Here is an 18,280-nt window from a genome sequence, read left to right as displayed (position 1 = left end):
CTCCCCATGTCTGCGTGGGTCTCACCCCCACAACCCAAAAATGATGTGCAGGGCAGGTGGATTGGCCATGCTAAATTGCCCCTTGATTTGGCAAAAAAAATTGGATACTCTAAAAAAAATGTATTAAATGAATGCACTGGGAGATAGAACATAGAACATAGAACAATACAGCGCATTACAGGCCCTTCGGCCCACGATGTTGCACCGAAACAAAAGCCATCTAACCTACACTATACCATTATCATCCATATGTTTATCCAATAAACTTTTAAATGCCCTTAATGTTGGCGAGTTCACTACTGTAGCAGGTAGGGCATTCCACGGCCTCACTACTCTTTGCGTAAAGAACCTACCCCTGACCTCTGTCCTATATCTATTACCCCTCAGTTTAAGGCTATGTCCCCTCGTGCTAGCCATTTCCATCCGCGGGAGAAGGCTCTCACTGTCCACCCTATCTAACCCTCTGATCATTTTGTATGCCTCTATTAAGTCTCCTCTTAACCTTCTTCTCTCTAACGAAAACAACCTCAAGTCCATCAGCCTTTCCTCATAAGATTTTCCCTCCATACCAGGCAACATCCTGGTAAATCTCCTCTGCACCCGTTCCAAAGCCTCCACGTCCTTCCTATAATGCGGTGACCAGAACTGTACGCAATACTCCAAATGCGGCCGTACCAGAGATACATAGCAACACCCTCCCCCCCCCCCCTTCCGCATTTTGTGTGCATGAATAAATTACCCCTCTGAGTTTACCCCATCTCAAATTTGCTATGGGGTTACTGATAGAAATGGATCACACCAAAACTGAGGGATTGGGAAATACACCACTTCTATAAAGGGAGAAATCAAAATTAAAACTTCTTACTGTTTACAGACTGGTAGTGAGAGGAGAAATCAGGACACTTTAAATTACACCCCTTCCTATCTGTAAATATAAGCCTTGAGGAGTCGGGAGGTGCACTACTCTCTGCAGAATTCCCAGTTCCTGGCCTTCTCTTGTAGCCACAGTGTTTACATGGCTTGTCCAGTTCAGTCTCTTGTAGCCATAGTGTTTGTATGGCTTGTCCAGTTATAGTAATCCTCCAGGATATTGATGGTGGAGTATTCAATGATGGTAATTCCATTGAGTGTCAGGGAGAGATGGTGATATTCTCTCGTTAGAGTTGGTCACTTCCTGCCATTTGTGTGGTGTGGTTGTTACTTGCCTCTTATCAACCCAAGCATGAATGTTGTTCAATCTCGCTGTGTATGGACTGTTTTGTTATGTTTCCTTTGTAACATAAGCGGCTTCCTTGTGTTGCATTTGTCAAGGAAGGTCGAGACGTGTAAATAACTTCAACTCATTTATTTACACTATGTACACTTTTATAACTTGAGTTCGACACTACTGCTAATCCTATTATAGCTACCTAACTGACTAACCATCTGCTGTCTTCCACGTGGTGGGTGTAATATTGAATCAACCCTGTGCCTCTCCTCACTGACTGTCTCCACTGGCCAAAAGGGCTGATCATGTGTGTGGTATCCTTTATGTATGGATTGGTGTAATGCCCCCCTGTGGTCGTGTCACCTCCTTGTGTGTCGTGAATGTCCATTGGTCGCCTCCTATCTAACTTATCTATTGGTTGAGTGTGTGTGATGTTTCTGGTGCTCTCTCTAGTGTCTGTCTAGCTTACATGTATTTACAGTGATGCACATCACCACATGGACTGCTTCAGTATTTGAGGAGTCAGAAATGGCATTGAACAATCCAATCATCAGCGAACATCGCCACTTCTGATTTTATGATAGAAGGTGTCGTGTTGTTCACCCTGGGGTAACACGGATTGCACACGATGCAATTAACTGATCAAGTATACACCAAACGAAGGCGTTGGTTCAATAAAAGATTTATTGAACTCTAGCAACAAAACACACAGCTGCCTGTGGGTTGACTCTCTACTACCCTAAGTAAACTAAAGCTAACTATCTAGACCAGGCTAGCTCTGATCCACGTGTTGGAGGTGCTGAATGATTTGTACACCCTGACTATCACTATAGCTATCACCAGTGGAAAGTGCTGGAGTGCTGATGCCTCCTGTGTTTTATAGGTGTACGTCCCCCTCTGGTGTCCTGTCTTGTGATTGGTCGTGTTCTGTTCTGTACATTGATTGGCTCACCTGGGTGTCTGTCACTGCCTGCTTTTACCTCATGATGTGCATGGGTGCATATTATGACAGAAGGAAAGTAATTGAAGAAGCTGTAGATGTTTGGATGTAGAATTCCACCTGAGAATTCCTGCTGCCATGTCCTCGGGCTGAGATGATTGACCGCCAATAACCGCAAGTATCTTTGTGCTCGAACCAATGGAGAGTTTCTCCCCAATTGACATTGACTTTAATTTTGCTATGGCTTCTTGGTGTAATACTCTGTCAAATGCTGCTTTGATGTCAAGGGCAGTCACTCTCAATTGGAATTCAGTTCATTTGTGCATGTTTGAACCAAGGCTGTAAATGAAGTCTGGAGCTGAGTGGCATTAGAGAAATCCAAACTGAACATCGGTGAGCAGGCTGTTGCTGAATGAATGTCACTTGATGCACTGTCAAAGACATCTTCCATCACTCGGGTGACTGAGAATGCAGTAATTGACTGGGTTGGATTTCTCTTGATTTATGGGGACAGAACATAACCAGGGCAATTTTCCATATTCCCGGGTAGATGTCAGTGTTGTATCTGTACTGGAAAAGTTTGACTAGGGCATGGCTAGCTCTGGAGCACACATCTTCAGTACTAAACCAGGATGTCAGGACCCATAGCCTTTGCAGTATCCAGTGCCTTCAGCTATTGCTTGTTCTGACATGAAGGGTCCTTGGATAAGATTTTGCAAATTACATGATCTGTTCATTGCTGCCTGTTGAACATTGTGATACTGGTGTCTAGTTTTTAATTCATTCATAGGATGTCGGCGTCACAGGCTAGGCTGGAGTTTATTGACTACCTCTAATTAATTGACTTTGAGAAGGTGGTGGTGAGTAGCCTTCTTAAACCCCACGCAGTCCATGTGGTGCAGGTACACCCACCGTGCTGTTTGGGAAGGAGTTTCAAGATTTTGACCCAGCGACAGTGAAGCAATGGCGATATATTTCCAAGTCAGGATGGTGGGTGACTTGAAGGGGAAACTCTAGGTGATGGGTCTGAAGCCCTTGTGGTTCTGGATGTTATTTCAAAGAATAATCTTTCAGCCCTTTGATGGTAGATTTGTGTCTGGAGAATGGGGATGTGGTTTTGATGACGTTTCGCTTCTGCAGCTTGGCACAGGAACATGGAAGCATTCAGGCAGTCGTCATGGTGATATTTAATTTCACAGGAAGATTGTTTAATTTCACCTTGGGAATTAGCAACAGCCCAATCAGCCTAGAGTCTCTCTTCGGCCTTTCTCCTCATCATCCAGTCATGCTATCTTTCATGCCCTTGCACTTGAAGACTATGCTGCCCTCATCCGCTAACCCTAACCCATCATCATTCCTCTCCTTCCTCGTCTCCAGCCACCATTTCAAGTTTGAATTCCTTGAGGCATTAAGGAAGGAATTAGACTGTTATCGCAAAAGCCAGAATATACTGGGTTATGGGGAGAAGGCAGGAAATGGCACCCGGTGAATTTCTCATTTGGAGAACTAGTGCACACACTGTCTCTTGCACCCGCCTGCCTGCCCCTTTGCCCTCATCCACCCGTCCTCCCTCCTGCCCAGACTCTCTTTCCTTTTGGAATTCAAAACTGTTGGACTGTGTCTCCTCCATCTTCCTCTTCTATAAGTCTTTAGGCTTTTAATACCCAGAGTTGGCATTACTTCATTCTTTTGTTTTCAACCTTTTTGCTAGAACTTGGCTGTAAACCTACATGTTTGCTGATAAGAAGCAAAATTTTAACTGTCTGCGGATGAGCTGAACTATAATATGTTTTTTTTTTAATGCCCACAGGTATATAAATCCTTCGCAATTACATGCTAACTCATCAAACAACAGACCAGAGGAAAATGATGAGACAGATAGCGAGAACTCTCTGTTAAAATCACAGATAAAATCGCTTGACTTTAAATCGAGTCCGGTGCCAGAGAATTACTGCTCCCGTGGTGGAGAATTCGCAAATTATTCTGGACAGTTGTCACATTTCCAATCACGTTCTGCAGAGTGTTTAGATATGAACAGTTTCCAAGCTGCTGCTGCTGCATTCCACCAAATGAATAACCATCACAGTTTACCTGCAGGACATTATGAAAGTCGGCATGTTCCTTATACTCACACGTGTGGGGAGTGTTATACTTTGGAACCTGCTGAGAGCTGGTTGTCAACTAACAGCATGACTGATTTATCACCGGATAGGAGCTTTAGACTACCTTCGCCAACCTCATCACAAGGCACCCTTGGACTATCACGGCTTGAACCTGGGTTCCCTTTGCAGTCTTATCCACATCAACCAGCTGGTCCTCTTTTGCCACAGGACCCTTGTCGACCTAAGATTTCTGTGTACGTTCCTGGCCATTTTCCTCCTACACCCCCTGGCAGAGTCCACCACAGCCATCCTGGGACACCAGGTTAACTAATGCTTTTTACCTTTCTCTTCACTGTGTTGTGATTAAGCAATTAGAGTTGCATCATTATTTTTAATATTTTAGCACAAAAGGGAGGGGCTATATCTTTATTAATATAAAAAAATATTTTAATTACAAGAAGGGGGCAGAAAGGACCACAATATCTGTTAAATGGCAGGGAGCTATAGAAACTGGAGTCGCATACCAATGCACAGCAAGCAATTTGATTGCTTATGCCTCCTTAACCATATTAAATATGTGATTCCTAACATTTATTTAGCACTCATTTATAGCCTCAGAACACTTAAAACACTTCACAATGAATCAAGTGTTTTTGAAGTAGGGTTCCTGTTTGCAATCAACCACAGTAGCGATTTGTGCACAGCATGCCTCCACCATTAGTCAGGCTACGAGAAGAACTCCCATTTACCACTTCTTTTGCACATATCTCTGTCGACAGGCTTGGCCGTGGTTTATGTGACGCTTTTTGATTACATTATTGAAGCATCGGCCTATAATTCCCCAACTGGCACGGTGGCAACTGCGCGGGCGCAATTGCCGATTTTCCCCCCCCCCCCCCCCCCCTCACCGATTCTCTGACCCGGCACGGGATCGGACAATCCCGGCCAGTGTTCTTGATTTTTTTTTAAATTTAGAGTACCCAATTCATTTTTTTCCCAATTAAGGGGCAATTTAGCGTGGCCAATCCCCCTACCCTGCACATCTTTGGGTTGTGGGGGCGAAACCCACACAAACACGGGGAGAATGTGCAAACTCCACACAGACAGTGACCCAGAGCCGGGATCGAACCTGGGACCTCGGTGCCGTGAGGCAGCAGGGCTAACCCACTGCGCCACTGTGCTGCCCTTAGTGTTCATGATTGATTATTAGTTTTGCTTATATCACTGGCATATTAGCCACAAAGTACTCATAGAATTAAATAGTAGTGCAGGTCAGGGAAGCACTGTTTAGTCCATCTGCTGTGTGCCAGCACTTTCAAAGAAAAATCTAGTTGGTCCCACTCCTGTCCTCTTTCCCCGTCTAACTGCTATTTTTTCCTCCAGTGTTTATCCCATTCCCTTTTAAAAGCTGGTGAATCTGTATTCAACACCTTTTCGGGCAATGCATTCCACCCACCCGTCACATAAAGCAAGTTTGTCCACCTGACACCTCTGCTTTGTTTTGCCAATCTTAAATCTGTGCCCTCAAGTCATCAACCCTTCAGCCATTGACCACAGATTTTCTCTGTTTACTTTATCTAAACCCTTCCATCCTGATTCTAAATACCTGAAATCTTGGAATGCCTTTACTCTCAAGGTAAACAGCCCCAATTTCTTCAGTCTCATCATGTGAATGGCTGGCCCCAAGAATGAAGGATATAGTGTTTCTCCACTGTAGTCTCCTTTTACTCTGTTTACCCTATAATCTGCGTCTGCCGTCAGTGACCCCTTTTTACCTTTGTTTGTCTGAGCTGATGCAACTTTTCACTGCCACTGTTACTTTGAGTGGATTTAACTTAAGACAGAAATGTAGAGCATACGTGAGAAAATAGTAATTAAAAATAATTGAAAATTATTTGACCATTATGCATATGTGCTACATAATAATATTCTTTATTGTCACAAGTAGGCTTACATTAACACTGCAATGAAGTTAATGTGAAAAGCCCCTAGTTGCCACATTCCGGCGCCTGTTCGGGTACACGGAGGGAGAATTCAGAATATCCAAATTACCTAACAGCACGTCTTTCAGAACTTATGGGAGGAAACCCGAGAACCCTGAGGAAACCCATGCAGACAAAGGGAGAACTCCGCACAGACAGTGACCCACGGCGGGAATCGAACTTGGGACCCTGGAGCTGTGAAGCAACAGCTAACTACTATGCTACCGTGCCACCCATTTATAAATTGATAGTTTGATAAAGATATTGTCATTTGAATATTGCCAAAACGTTTTGTTTAGTTCTCATCTGTATAGACGCAAAAATGCCAAACTTCAAACCATCACAACTGTTTATAGTGAGCATGCTAATAGAATCCCCACAGTGCAGATGGAAGCCATTCGGCCCATCGAGTCTGTACCTGCCCTCTGAAAGAGCACCTGACCTAGGCCCACTTCCCCCATCTAACCCCGTAATCCCACCTAACCTGCACATGCCTGGACTCTTAAGGGTCAATTTTATCATGGCCAATCGACCTAACCTGCTCATCTTTGGACTAGTAAATAAAATTTAGCAAATAAAATACTGCTGTGAATTAGCTTAATTTTCCTCCATCCCTCTGCCCTGGTTTGGAAGTTTGCTCTCAGTTGTAACGACTCTTAAAGATGTGTTTGAACTTTAATTAATGCTTAAGTTCAATCATAAAGGCAATTGTTCTTGAGTTGGGATAAAATCATGTGGTTGAGGTAAAATGAAAAGCAACTCTCTGTCTCGGATTCGGGATAAAGGTGACATATGAAACTTTTTGATACTGTATGCATGCTTTGAAACCAAAAGCTGCAGTATGGCTGCAGGATAAAATTACCATAGATTGAGTGTTATACCAGAGCTTCTGTCACATTGACAACTTAATGTCTAAAGATTGAGGAGGTGCTTTGGGGCCATGGTCAGTCATTATTAGGACTGTGGATATATGTTTGGGAAGTGGGGACAGAAGCAAATGTACCTTCATCTTGTGGGCGGCATGGTCGCACAGTGGATGGCCCGCACGGTAGCACAGTGGGTTGGCACGGTAGCAAAGTGGATGGCCCGCACGGTAGCACAGTGGGTTGGCACGGTAGCACAGTGGGTTGGCACAGTAGCACAGTGGGTGGCCCGCACGGTAGCACAGTGGGTTGGCACAGTAGCACAGTGGATGGCCCGCACGGTAGCACAGTGGGTTGGCACAGTAGCACAGTGGGTGGCCCGCACGGTAGCACAGTGGGTTGGCACAGTAGCACAGTGGGTGGCCCGCACGGTAGCACAGTGGGTTGGCACAGTAGCACAGTGGGTGGCGCGCACGGTAGCACAGTGGGTTGGCACAGTAGCACAGTGGATGGCCCGCACGGTAGCACTGGGTGGCCCGCACGGTAGCACAGTTGGTTGGCACAGTAGCACAGTGGATGGCCCGCACGGTAGCACAGTGGGTTGGCACAGTAGCACAGTGGATGGCCCGCACGGTAGTACGGGGTGGCCCGCACGGTAGCACAGTGGGTTGGCACAGTAGCACAGTGGGTGGCCCGCACGGTAGCACTGTGGGTTGGCACGGAAGCACAGTGGGTGGCCCACACGGTAGCACAGTGGGTGGCCCGCACGGTAGCACAGTGGGTGGCCCGCACGGTAGCACAGTGGGTGGTCCGCACGGTAGCACAGTGGGTTGGCACAGTAGCACAGTGGGTTGGCCCGCACGGTAGCACAGTGGGTTGGCACGGTAGCACAGTGGGTGGCCCGCACGGTAGCACAGTGGGTGGCCTGCACGGTAGCACAGTGGGTTGGCACGGTAGCACAGTGGGTGGCCCGCACGGTAGCACAGTGGGTGGCCTGCACGGTAGCACAGTGGGTGGCCCGCACGGTAGCACAGTGGGTGGCCCGCACGGTAGCACAGTGGGTTGGTACGGTAGCACAGTGGGTGGCCCGCACGGTAGCACAGTGGATGGCCCGCACAGTAGCACAGTGGGTTGGCACGGTAGCACAGTGGATGGCCCGCACGGTAGCACAGTGGATGGCCCGCACGGTAGCACAGTGGATGGCCCGCACGGTAGCACAGTGGGTTGGCACGGTAGCACAGTGAGTGGCCCGCACGGTAGCACAGTGGGTAGGCACGGTAGCACAGTGGATGGCCCGCACGGTAGCACAGTGGGTTGGCCCGCACGGTAGCACAGTGGGTTGGCACAGTAGCACAGTGGGTGGCCCGCACGGTAGCACAGTGGGTTGGCACAGTAGCACAGTGGGTGGCCTGCACGGTAGCACAGTGGGTGGCCCGCACGGTAGCACAGTGGGTTAGCACGGTAGCACAGTGGGTTGGCACGGTAGCACAGTGGATGGCCTGCACGGTAGCACAGTGGGTGGCCTGCACGGTAGCACAGTGGGTTGGCACGGTAGCACAGTGGGTGGCCCGCACGGTAGCACAGTGGGTGGCCCGCACGGTAGCACAGTGGGTGGCCTGCACGGTAGCACAGTGGGTGGCCCGCACGGTAGCACAGTGGGTGGCCCGCACGGTAGCACAGCGGGTTGCCCGCACAGTAGCACAGTGGGTTGGCACGGTAGCACAGTGGATGGCCCGCACGGTAGCACAGTGGATGGCCCGCACGGTAGCACAGTGGGTTGGCACGGTAGCACAGTGGATGGCCCGCACGGTAGCACAGTGGATGGCCCGCACGGTAGCACAGTGGGTTGGCACGGTAGCACAGTGGGTGGCCCGCACGGTAGCACAGTGGGTGGCCCGCACGGTAGCACAGTGGATGGCCCGCACGGTAGCACAGTGGATGGCCCGCACGGTAGCACAGTGGATGGCCCGCACGGTAGCACAGTGGGTTGGCCCGCACGGTAGCACAGTGGGTTGGCCCGCACGGTAGCACAGTGGGTTGGCCCGCACGGTAGCACAGTGGGTTAGCACGGTAGCAGAGTGGGTTGGCACAGTAGCACAGTGGGTGGCCCGCACGGTAGCACAGTGGGTTGGCACGGTAGCACAGTGGATGGCCCGCACGGTAGCACAGTGGGTTGGCACGGTAGCACAGTGGGTGGCCCGCACGGTAGCACAGTGGGTGGCCTGCACGGTAGCACAGTGGGTTGGCACGGTAGCACAGTGGATGGCCCGCACGGTAGCACAGTGGACGGCCCGCACGGTAGGACAGTGGATGGCCCGCACGGTAGCACAGTGGGTTGGCATGGTAGCACAGTGGGTGGCCCGCACGGTAGCACAGTGGGTTGGCACGGTAGCACAGTGGATGGCCCGCACGGTAGCACAGTGGGTTGGCATGGTAGCACAGTGGGTGGCCCGCACGGTAGCACAGTGGGTTGGCACGGTAGCACAGTGGGTGGCCCGCACGGTAGCACAGTGGGTTGGCACGGTAGCACAGTGGATGGCCCGCACGGTAGCACAGTGGGTTGGCACGGTAGCACAGTGGATGGCCCGCACGGTAGCACAGTGGGTGGCCCGCACGGTAGCACAGTGGATGGCCCGCACAGTAGCACAGTGGGTTGGCACGGTAGCACAGTGGATGGCCCGCACGGTAGCACAGTGGGTGGCCCGCACGGTAGCACAGTGGATGGCCCGCACGGTAGCACAGTGGGTGGCCCGCACGGTAGCACAGTGGATGGCCCGCACGGTAGCACAGTGGGTTGGCACAGTAGCACAGTGGATGGCCCGCACGGTAGCACAGTGGGTTGGCACAGTAGCACAGTGGGTGGCCTGCACGGTAGCACAGTGGGTTGGCCCGCACGGTAGCACAGTGGGTGGCCTGCACGGTAGCACAGTGGGTTGGCACGGTAGCACAGTGGATGGCCCGCACGGTAGCACAGTGGGTGGCCCGCACGGTAGCACAGTGGATGGCCCGCACGGTAGCACAGTGGGTTGGCACGGTAGCACAGTGGATGGCCCGCACGGTAGCACAGTGGGTGGCCCGCACGGTAGCACAGTGGATGGCCCGCACGGTAGCACAGTGGGTGGCCCGCACGGTAGCACAGTGGATGGCCCGCACGGTAGCACAGTGGGTGGCCCGCACGGTAGCACAGTGGATGGCCCGCACGGTAGCACAGTGGGTTGGCATGGTAGCACAGTGGGTGGCCTGCACGGTAGCACAGTGGGTGGCCCGCACGGTAGCACAGTGGGTTGGCACAGTAGCACAGTGGGTGGCCTGCACAGTAGCACAGTGGATGGCCCGCACGGTAGCACAGTGGGTTGGCACAGTAGCACAGTGGATGGCCCGCACGGTAGCACAGTGGGTTGGCACGGTAGCACAGTGGGTGGCCCGCACGGTAGCACAGTGGGTTGGTACAGTAGCACAGTGGATGGCCCGCACGGTAGCACAGTGGGTGGCCCGCACGGTAGCACAGTGGGTTGGCCCGCACGGCAGCACAGTGGGTTGGCACGGTAGCACAGTGGATGGCCCGCACGGCAGCACAGTGGGTTGGCACGGTAGCACAGTGGATGGCCCGCACGGCAGCACAGTGGGTTGGTACGGTAGCACAGTGGATGGCCTGCACGGTAGCACAGTGGGTGGCCCGCACGGTAGCACAGTGGGTGGCCCGCACGGTAGCACAGTGGGTTGGCACGGTAGCACAGTGGGTGGCCCGCACGGTAGCACAGTGGATGGCCCGCACGGTAGCACAGTGGGTTGGCACAGTGGATGGCCCGCACGGTAGCACAGTGGGTGGCCCGCACGGTAGCACAGTGGGTTGGCACGGTAGCACAGTGGGTGGCCCGCACGGTAGCACAGTGGGTTGGCACGGTAGCACAGTGGGTGGCCCGCACGGTAGCACAGTGGACGGCCCGCACGGTAGCACAGGGGGCGGCCCGCACGGTAGCACAGTGGGTTGGCACGGTAGCACAGTGGATGGCCTGCACGGTAGCACAGTGGGTGGCCCGCACGGTAGCACAGTGGGTAGGCCCGCACGGTAGCACAGTGGGTGGCCCGCACGGTAGCACAGGGGGAGGCCCGCACGGTAGCACAGTGGATGGCCCGCACGGTAGCACAGTGGGTTGGCACGGTAGCACAGTGGATGGCCCGCACAGTAGCACAGTGGGTTGGCACGGTAGCACAGTGGGTGGCCCGCACGGTAGCACAGTGGGTTGGCACGGTAGCACAGTGGATGGCCCGCACGGTAGCACAGTGGGTGGCCCGCACGGTAGCACAGTGGGTTGGTACGGTAGCACAGTGGGTGGCCCGCACGGTAGCACAGTGGATGGCCCGCACAGTAGCACAGTGGGTTGGCACGGTAGCACAGTGGATGGCCCGCACGGTAGCACAGTGGATGGCCCGCACGGTAGCACAGTGGGTTGGCACGGTAGCACAGTGGATGGCCCGCACGGTAGCACAGTGGGTTGGCACGGTAGCACAGTGGGTGGCCCGCACGGTAGCACAGTGGATGGCCCGCACGGTAGCACAGTGGGTTGGCACGGTAGCACAGTGAGTGGCCCGCACGGTAGCACAGTGGGTAGGCCCGCACGGTAGCACAGTGGGTTGGCACGGTAGCACAGTGGATGGCCCGCACGGTAGCACAGTGGGTTGGCCCGCACGGTAGCACAGTGGGTTAGCACGGTAGCACAGTGGGTTGGCACAGTAGCACAGTGGGTGGCCCGCACGGTAGCACAGTGGGTTGGCACAGTAGCACAGTGGATGGCCTGCACGGTAGCACAGTGGGTGGCCTGCACGGTAGCACAGTGGGTTGGCATGGTAGCACAGGGGGCGGCCCGCACGGTAGCACAGTGGGTGGCCCGCACGGTAGCACAGTGGATGGCCCGCACGGTAGCACAGTGGGTTAGCACGGTAGCAGAGTGGGTTGGCACAGTAGCACAGTGGGTGGCCCGCACGGTAGCACAGTGGGTGGCCCGCACGGTAGCACAGTGGATGGCCCGCACGGTAGCACAGTGGGTTGGCACGGTAGCACAGTGGATGGCCCGCACGGTAGCACAGTGGGTTGGCACGGTAGCACAGTGGATGGCCCGCACGGTAGCACAGTGGATGGCCCGCACGGTAGCACAGTGGATGGCCCGCACGGTAGCACAGTGGGTTGGCACGGTAGCACAGTGGGTGGCCCGCACGGTAGCACAGTGGGTGGCCTGCACGGTAGCACAGTGGGTGGCCCGCACGGTAGCACAGTGGGTGGCCTGCACGGTAGCACAGTGGGTGGCCCGCACGGTAGCACAGTGGGTGGCCCGCACGGTAGCACAGTGGGTGGCCTGCACGGTAGCACAGTGGGTGGCCCGCACGGTAGCACAGTGGATGGCCCGCACGGTAGCACAGTGGATGGCCCGCACGGTAGCACAGTGGGTGGCCCGCACGGTAGCACAGTGGATGGCCCGCACGGTAGCACAGTGGGTGGCCCGCACGGTAGCACAGTGGGTGGCCCGCACGGTAGCACAGTGGATGGCCCGCACGGTAGCACAGTGGGTGGCCCGCACGGTAGCACAGTGGATGGCCCGCACGGTAGCACAGTGGGTGGCCCGCACGGTAGCACAGTGGATGGCCCGCACGGTAGCACAGTGGGTGGCCTGCACGGTAGCACAGTGGGTGGCCCGCACGGTAGCACAGTGGGTTGGCACGGTAGCACAGTGGGTGGCCTGCACGGTAGCACAGTGGGTTGGCCCGCACGGTAGCACAGTGGGTTGGCACGGTAGCACAGTGGGTGGCCTGCACGGTAGCACAGTGGGTTGGCCCGCACGGTAGCACAGTGGGTGGCCTGCACGGTAGCACAGTGGGTTGGCCCGCACGGTAGCACAGTGGATGGCCCGCACGGTAGCACAGTGGATGGCCCGCACGGTAGCACAGTGGATGGCCCGCACGGTAGCACAGTGAATGGCCCGCACGGTAGCACAGTGGATGGCCCGCACGGTAGCACAGTGGATGGCCCGCACGGTAGCACAGTGGATGGCCCGCACGGTAGCACAGTGGGTTGGCACAGTGGATGGCCCGCACGGTAGCACAGTGGATGGCCCGCACGGTAGCACAGTGGGTGGCCCGCACGGTAGCACAGTGGATGGCCCGCACGGTAGCACAGTGGGTGGCCCGCACGGTAGCACAGTGGATGGCCCGCACGGTAGCACAGTGGGTGGCCCGCACGGTAGCACAGTGGATGGCCCGCACGGTAGCACAGTGGGTTGGCATGGTAGCACAGTGGGTGGCCTGCACGGTAGCACAGTGGGTGGCCCGCACGGTAGCACAGTGGATGGCCCGCACGGTAGCACAGTGGGTGGCCCGCACGGTAGCACAGTGGATGGCCCGCACGGTAGCACAGTGGGTGGCCCGCACGGTAGCACAGTGGATGGCCCGCACGGTAGCACAGTGGGTTGGCATGGTAGCACAGTGGGTGGCCTGCACGGTAGCACAGTGGGTGGCCCGCACGGTAGCACAGTGGGTTGGCACAGTAGCACAGTGGGTGGCCTGCACAGTAGCACAGTGGATGGCCCGCACGGTAGCACAGTGGGTTGGCACAGTAGCACAGTGGGTGGCCCGCACGGTAGCACAGTGGGTGGCCCGCACGGTAGCACAGTGGGTTGGTACAGTAGCACAGTGGGTGGCCCGCACGGTAGCACAGTGGATGGCCCGCACGGCAGCACAGTGGGTTGGCACGGTAGCACAGTGGATGGCCCGCACGGCAGCACAGTGGGTTGGTACGGTAGCACAGTGGATGGCCTGCACGGTAGCACAGTGGGTGGCCCGCACGGTAGCACAGTGGGTGGCCCGCACGGTAGCACAGTGGGTTGGCACGGTAGCACAGTGGGTGGCCCGCACGGTAGCACAGTGGATGGCCCGCACGGTAGCACAGTGGGTTGGCACAGTGGATGGCCCGCACGGTAGCACAGTGGGTGGCCCGCACGGTAGCACAGTGGGTTGGCACGGTAGCACAGTGGGTGGCCCGCACGGTAGCACAGTGGGTTGGCACGGTAGCACAGTGGGTGGCCCGCACGGTAGCACAGTGGACGGCCCGCACGGTAGCACAGGGGGCGGCCCGCACGGTAGCACAGTGGATGGCCTGCACGGTAGCACAGTGGGTGGCCCGCACGGTAGCACAGTGGGTAGGCCCGCACGGTAGCACAGTGGGCGGCCCGCACGGTAGCACAGTGGGCGGCCCGCACGGTAGCACAGTGGGTGGCCCACTCGGGAGCACAGTGGGTTGGCACGGTAGCACAGGGGGAGGCCCGCACGGTAGCACAGTGGATGGCCCGCACGGTAGCACAGTGGGTTGGCACGGTAGCACAGTGGATGGCCCGCACAGTAGCACAGTGGGTTGGCACGGTAGCACAGTGGATGGCCCGCACGGTAGCACAATGGGTTGGCACGGTAGCACAGTGGATGGCCCGCACAGTAGCACAGTGGGTTGGCACGGTAGCACAGTGGGTGGCCCGCACGGTAGCACAGTGGGTTGGCATGGTAGCACAGTGGGTGGCCCGCACGGTAGCACAGTGGGTTGGCACGGTAGCACAGTGGATGGCCCGCACGGTAGCACAGTGGGTGGCCCGCACGGTAGCACAGTGGATGGCCCGCACGGTAGCACAGTGGATGGCCCGCACGGTAGCACAGTGGATGGCCCGCACGGTAGCACAGTGGATGGCCCGCACGGTAGCACAGTGGATGGCCCGCACGGTAGCACAGTGGATGGCCCGCACGGCAGCACAGTGGGTGGCCCGCACGGTAGCACAGTGGGTGGCCCGCACGGTAGCACAGTGGATGGCCCGCACGGTAGCACAGTGGGTGGCCCGCACGGTAGCACAGTGGATGGCCCGCACGGTAGCACAGTGGGTTGGTACAGTAGCACAGTGGATGGCCCGCACGGTAGCACAGTGGGTGGCCCGCACGGTAGCACAGTGGATGGCCCGCACGGTAGCACAGTGGGTGGCCCGCACGGTAGCACAGTGGATGGCCCGCACAGTAGCACAGTGGGTTGGCACGGTAGCACAGTGGGTGGCCCGCACGGTAGCACAGTGGATGGCCCGCACAGTAGCACAGTGGGTTGGCACGGTAGCACAGTGGATGGCCCGCAAGGTAGCACAGTGGATGGCCCGCACGGTAGCACAGTGGGTTGGTACAGTAGCACAGTGGATGGCCCGCACGGTAGCACAGTGGGTGGCCCGCACGGTAGCACAGTGGATGGCCCGCACGGTAGCACAGTGGGTGGCCCGCACGGTAGCACAGTGGATGGCCCGCACAGTAGCACAGTGGGTTGGCACGGTAGCACAGTGGATGGCCCGCACGGTAGCACAGTGGGTGGCCCGCAAGGTAGCACAGTGGATGGCCCGCACGGTAGCACAGTGGGTGGCCCGCACGGTAGCACAGTGGATGGCCCGCACAGTAGCACAGTGGGTTGGCACGGTAGCACAGTGGATGGCCCGCACGGTAGCACAGTGGATGGCCCGCACGGTAGCACAGTGGGTTGGCGCGGTAGCACAGTGCATGGCCCGCACGGTAGCACAGTGGATGGCCCGCACGGTAGCACAGTGGATGGCCCGCACGGTAGCACAGTGGGTTGGCACGGTAGCACAGTGGGTGGCCCGCACGGTAGCACAGTGGGTGGCCCGCACGGTAGCACAGGGGGCGGCCCGCACGGTAGCACAGTGGATGGCCTGCACGGTAGCACAGTGGGTGGCCCACTCGGGAGCACAGTGGGTTGGCACGGTAGCACAGGGGGCGGCCCGCACGGTAGCACAGTGGGTGGCCCGCACGGTAGCACAGTGGGTTGGCATGGTAGCACAGTGGGTGGCCCGCACGGTAGCACAGTGGGTTGGCACGGTAGCACAGTGAGTGGCCCGCACGGTAGCACAGTGGGTTGGCACGGTAGCACAGTGGATGGCCCGCACGGTAGCACAGTGGATGGCCCGCACGGTAGCTCAGTGGATGGCCCGCACGGTAGCACAGTGGGTTGGCACGGTAGCACAGTGGGTGGCCCGCACGGTAGCACAGTGGGTGGCCCGCACGGTAGCACAGGGGGAGGCCCGCACGGTAGCACAGTGGATGGCCCGCACGGTAGCACAGTGGGTTGGCACGGTAGCACAGTGGATGGCCCGCACAGTAGCACAGTGGGTTGGCACGGTAGCACAGTGGATGGCCCGCACGGTAGCACAATGGGTTGGCACGGTAGCACAGTGGATGGCCCGCACAGTAGCACAGTGGGTTGGCACGGTAGCACAGTGGGTGGCCCGCACGGTAGCACAGTGGGTTGGCATGGTAGCACAGTGGGTGGCCCGCACGGTAGCACAGTGGGTTGGCACGGTAGCACAGTGGATGGCCCGCACGGTAGCACAGTGGGTGGCCCGCACGGTAGCACAGTGGATGGCCCGCACGGTAGCACAGTGGATGGCCCGCACGGTAGCACAGTGGATGGCCCGCACGGTAGCACAGTGGATGGCCCGCACGGTAGCACAGTGGATGGCCCGCACGGTAGCACAGTGGATGGCCCGCACGGCAGCACAGTGGGTGGCCCGCACGGCAGCACAGTGGATGGCCCGCACGGTAGCACAGTGGGTGGCCCGCACGGTAGCACAGTGGATGGCCCGCACGGTAGCACAGTGGGTTGGTACAGTAGCACAGTGGATGGCCCGCACGGTAGCACAGTGGGTGGCCCGCACGGTAGCACAGTGGATGGCCCGCACGGTAGCACAGTGGGTGGCCCGCACGGTAGCACAGTGGATGGCCCGCACAGTAGCACAGTGGGTTGGCACGGTAGCACAGTGGGTGGCCCGCACGGTAGCACAGTGGATGGCCCGCACAGTAGCACAGTGGGTTGGCACGGTAGCACAGTGGATGGCCCGCAAGGTAGCACAGTGGATGGCCCGCACGGTAGCACAGTGGGTTGGTACAGTAGCACAGTGGATGGCCCGCACGGTAGCACAGTGGGTGGCCCGCACGGTAGCACAGTGGATGGCCCGCACGGTAGCACAGTGGGTGGCCCGCACGGTAGCACAGTGGATGGCCCGCACAGTAGCACAGTGGGTTGGCACGGTAGCACAGTGGATGGCCCGCACGGTAGCACAGTGGGTGGCCCGCAAGGTAGCACAGTGGATGGCCCGCACGGTAGCACAGTGGGTGGCCCGCACGGTAGCACAGTGGATGGCCCGCACAGTAGCACAGTGGGTTGGCACGGTAGCACAGTGGATGGCCCGCACGGTAGCACAGTGGATGGCCCGCACGGTAGCACAGTGGGTTGGCGCGGTAGCACAGTGGATGGCCCGCACGGTAGCACAGTGGGTTGGCACGGTAGCACAGTGGATGGCCCGCACGGTAGCACAGTGGATGGCCCGCACGGTAGCACAGTGGGTTGGCACGGTAGCACAGTGGGTGGCCCGCACGGTAGCACAGTGGGTGGCCCGCACGGTAGCACAGGGGGCGGCCCGCACGGTAGCACAGTGGATGGCCTGCACGGTAGCACAGTGGGTGGCCCACTCGGGAGCACAGTGGGTTGGCACGGTAGCACAGGGGGCGGCCCGCACGGTAGCACAGTGGGTGGCCCGCACGGTAGCACAGTGGGTTGGCATGGTAGCACAGTGGGTGGCCCGCACGGTAGCACAGTGGGTTGGCCCGCACGGTAGCACAGTGGGTTAGCACGGTAGCACAGTGGGTTGGCACAGTAGCACAGTGGGTGGCCCGCACGGTAGCACAGTGGGTTGGCACAGTAGCACAGTGGGTGGCCTGCACGGTAGCACAGTGGGTGGCCCGCACGGTAGCACAGTGGGTTAGCACGGTAGCACAGTGGGTTGGCACGGTAGCACAGTGGATGGCCCGCACGGTAGCACAGTGGGTTGGCACGGTAGCACAGTGGATGGCCCGCACGGTAGCACAGTGGGTTGGTACAGTAGCACAGTGGATGGCCTGCACGGTAGCACAGTGGGTGGCCTGCACGGTAGCACAGTGGGTTGGCACGGTAGCACAGTGGGTGGCCCGCACGGTAGCACAGTGGATGGCCCGCACGGTAGCACAGTGGGTTGGCATGGTAGCACAGTGGGTGGCCCGCACGGTAGCACAGTGGGTGGCCTGCACGGTAGCACAGTGGGTGGCCCGCACGGTAGCACAGTGGGTGG

The 18,280-nt window shown here is 57.3% G+C and overlaps 1 protein-coding gene across 2 annotated transcripts in view; it reads left to right on the top strand.

Moving 5' to 3' along the window:
• LOC140427801 (uncharacterized) overlaps nt 1-18,280 on the top strand; it is a 120,002-nt gene that overhangs the window by 46,861 nt on the left and 54,861 nt on the right. For both annotated transcript variants that reach the window (XM_072513471.1, XM_072513470.1), the window contains exon 2: nt 3,958-4,571. In XM_072513471.1, the coding sequence (XP_072369572.1) occupies nt 3,958-4,571 (614 nt within the window). The remainder of the gene's footprint in view (nt 1-3,957; nt 4,572-18,280) is intronic.

Source organism: Scyliorhinus torazame, chromosome 8 (assembly GCF_047496885.1).
Source record: "Scyliorhinus torazame isolate Kashiwa2021f chromosome 8, sScyTor2.1, whole genome shotgun sequence".
NCBI lineage: Eukaryota > Metazoa > Chordata > Chondrichthyes > Carcharhiniformes > Scyliorhinidae > Scyliorhinus > Scyliorhinus torazame.
This window is presented reverse-complemented; position numbering and strand designations above follow the sequence as displayed.